General features: G+C 32.8%; 1 protein-coding gene across 1 annotated transcript; it reads right to left on the reverse strand.

Annotated features, from left to right (window-relative positions):
- Positions 1 to 404: 404 nt before the first annotated feature.
- On the reverse strand, positions 405 to 2484 carry LOC107852586 (probable NAD(P)H dehydrogenase (quinone) FQR1-like 2). Its single transcript, XM_047411756.1, has 3 exons — positions 2466 to 2484; positions 2043 to 2180; positions 405 to 776 (listed from the first exon to the last, which is right to left on the reverse strand). The coding sequence occupies exons 2-3, from the start codon at positions 2168 to 2170 to the stop codon at positions 548 to 550; spliced, it is 357 nt and encodes a 118-aa protein (XP_047267712.1). The 5' UTR covers positions 2171 to 2180; positions 2466 to 2484; the 3' UTR covers positions 405 to 547.
- Positions 2485 to 2693: the final 209 nt, after the last annotated feature.

Raw genomic sequence — 2693 nt, forward strand, 5'->3', positions numbered from 1 at the left:
TTTAATTTAATTTTTCATTTTACTTATACTTTTTCATTAATCAAGAAGAGGCAAAATTTCTTTTCCATGTTTTACCTTTTGCACTAATTATTTTTTCTTTAAATTAAAATATAAAATCATTTAATAGGAGCACTATGATAAACTAATCATACTATTAATTATTTTTCTTAATTAATGTATCATAAACTAATTATATTATTAATTATTTTTCTTAATTAATGTGTTATCTCAATTTGAGACGGATAATTTGACACTGTGAGAGAGTAACTTGTAAAACTTGAACATTACCAAAAACGTACACAAAACCAAAAAACACTTGTAAATCAAGTTGACTAGCTTATTAACTTAAACAAATAAATATATTAATGAATATCGATGGACAATCTTTGAAATAAGGAGAATGGTGGACGAACTGATAAATCACAAATTGCAAAGGAATCAATAAACAAATCTATAGAGATCGTAAAGAAGATTATCATAGTCTTCATGAGTAACTCATTTCAAGTTTAAACGGGTTGAATTATGAACTATTTGACAACTTTCCTCATCACCCATGAACCAGTTTCGTGACTATTCCAGCCATATATTTGCCTTGATATTCTGCCAACGCCAACTCTGCTTCAGTAGCTTCTCTCGAACCATCTCCAGCAAAGACTCCGGCACCATATGGTGAACCTCCTAGGATGGAGTCCATTTCGAACATGCCGGCTCCAAAAGTGTAGCCAATTGGAACAAAGAGCATTCCATGGTGTGCAAGTTGAGTGATTGCTGCCCAACTGCAAATAAATACAGATAATAAGAGGCAGGGGACGAGTCCACCTTAAAGTTAATTACACTATCTACAAAACTCAATAGTTTTGTTCAGCGCCGAAGCTAGAAGTTCAAATATGTGTTTGAACAATGTATTTTTGTTAAAAGAATTCATAAAATATAAATCAATATTGGATTTGGAACCAGGCAGTCATCCCAAAGCAAAAAGTCAATACCTATACTGGCTTCATCTACTATTTGGCCTATAACTTATATTTATATTCAATGTTCATAGTATTAATAATCTATCTAAAATTCAGGAAACAAAAAGAATTATAGTTCAAAATTCGTAAAATAAAATTTTTAACTCCGTGTCTAATTAAAGGTAGCAAAACTCAACTCATTTATAATAATCCCTCAAAGTTTAAACGGGATGGATTATGAACCATTTATTGAGTTGATTCAATAGGTTTGTGTCAAAATAATCTATCAAACTATTGAATCAGGTTGAATCAAAGATCGTAACCGGATCAGGATGCAACCTCTATTCAAAAATACAAACTGGGTGAATTATGAATTCATGTTAACACGGTAACTTTTACCCGGATCGTATATATACAAAGAAAGTAATGAATATCTATATTAATTATAACGTATAGTGATACTTCTAAATTTTAATGATATGAGATGAGGAAAATCATTGAGAATTGATCCAAAATGAGTAATATCATACCATATCAAAACTAAAGGGGAGCCTTGGATTAACCGGTAAAGTTGTTGTCATGTGACCAGGAGGTCACGGGTTCAAGCCTTGAAAACAGTCTCTCGCAGAAATGCAAGGTAAGACTGCGTACGATACACCCTTGTGGTGGAGCTCTTCTCCGAACATCACGCATAACAATAGGTTTAGTGCACCAAGCTGCCTTTTTATCATACCATATCAAAACTATCTTCAGGTTGACTTAGTCCAACCAAGCCAAGATGCAACCTCAATTCCCAAACATACAAAATCATTTTTGAATTGAGATATGTAGTCAGGTGTTAGATCTGTCGGAAGCAGTCTATAACAAAGGCAGAAATAAGGTATGCCTACATCCATCATTTTCAGATTCTAAAATCAATTAAAAACAGTCTTTATGTCCTATAAAGGTAAAAATACGATCTTCCTAATGCCTACATCGCACATTTTCCCGGTCTTATATGTAGAATCACACTTAGGATGTTATAGATGTTATAACCATATATAATCTATAATTGAGGACCAAAAATCAGATAGGATGAAGAATACATACGCAGTGGTCTCTTGTCCACCTCCTTGACTACCGGTACTCACAAAAAACCCTGCAGGCTTTCCAACAAGCTTCTGCTCCTTCCACAAAAGCCCAGTCGAATCAAACAATGCCTTCATCTGAGCCGCCATGCAACCAAACCTACATAGTTGAGTCAAAAGTTTAAGAAGTTACCGATCCAGAACGAGTTTAATAAAATTAGTTCAATTGATTCTGAAGTGACAAACTCAATCCAATTTGTAGTATTAATTCACCAAATCATCCAAGTAAAATCGGTTGGATTATGGCTAATTTGTCGACTTGATTCAACTCATTGAACTTAAATGATTTGACTCAATAAATTAAATTTTAGATGACACAAAATGATTGGGTCAAAATAATTCAAAATAATGTAATCTGATAGATCAAAATGTGAAACGGACATACAAGATCAAATTTGAAGATTGAAATTATGCCAATTTGTAAAAGAGTTAATACATAAAAATGATCTTAAACTTGACACTAAATTATAACACCTTAAACTTTTGACAGTGCACAAATATGACCTTTAACTATTTAAAACTGCACAAATATGACCTTCAATCCTACGTGGCAAAATGCGTGTTCAACATGCAAAACTGAGCACCAGCTAAAAATTCAAGGGCATAATACATA

This window comes from Capsicum annuum, chromosome 4 (genome assembly GCF_002878395.1).
Source record: "Capsicum annuum cultivar UCD-10X-F1 chromosome 4, UCD10Xv1.1, whole genome shotgun sequence".
Taxonomy (NCBI): domain Eukaryota; kingdom Viridiplantae; phylum Streptophyta; class Magnoliopsida; order Solanales; family Solanaceae; genus Capsicum; species Capsicum annuum.

Coding starts and splice junctions, on each gene's coding strand:
- LOC107852586 (XM_047411756.1), bottom strand. CDS start 2,170: ATGGCGGCTCAGATGAAGGCATTGTTTGATTCGACTGGGCTTTTGTGG. Junction 777..2,042: donor GGTGGACAAGAGACCACTGC/GTATGTATTCTT, acceptor ATTTATTTGCAG/TTGGGCAGCAATCACTCAAC.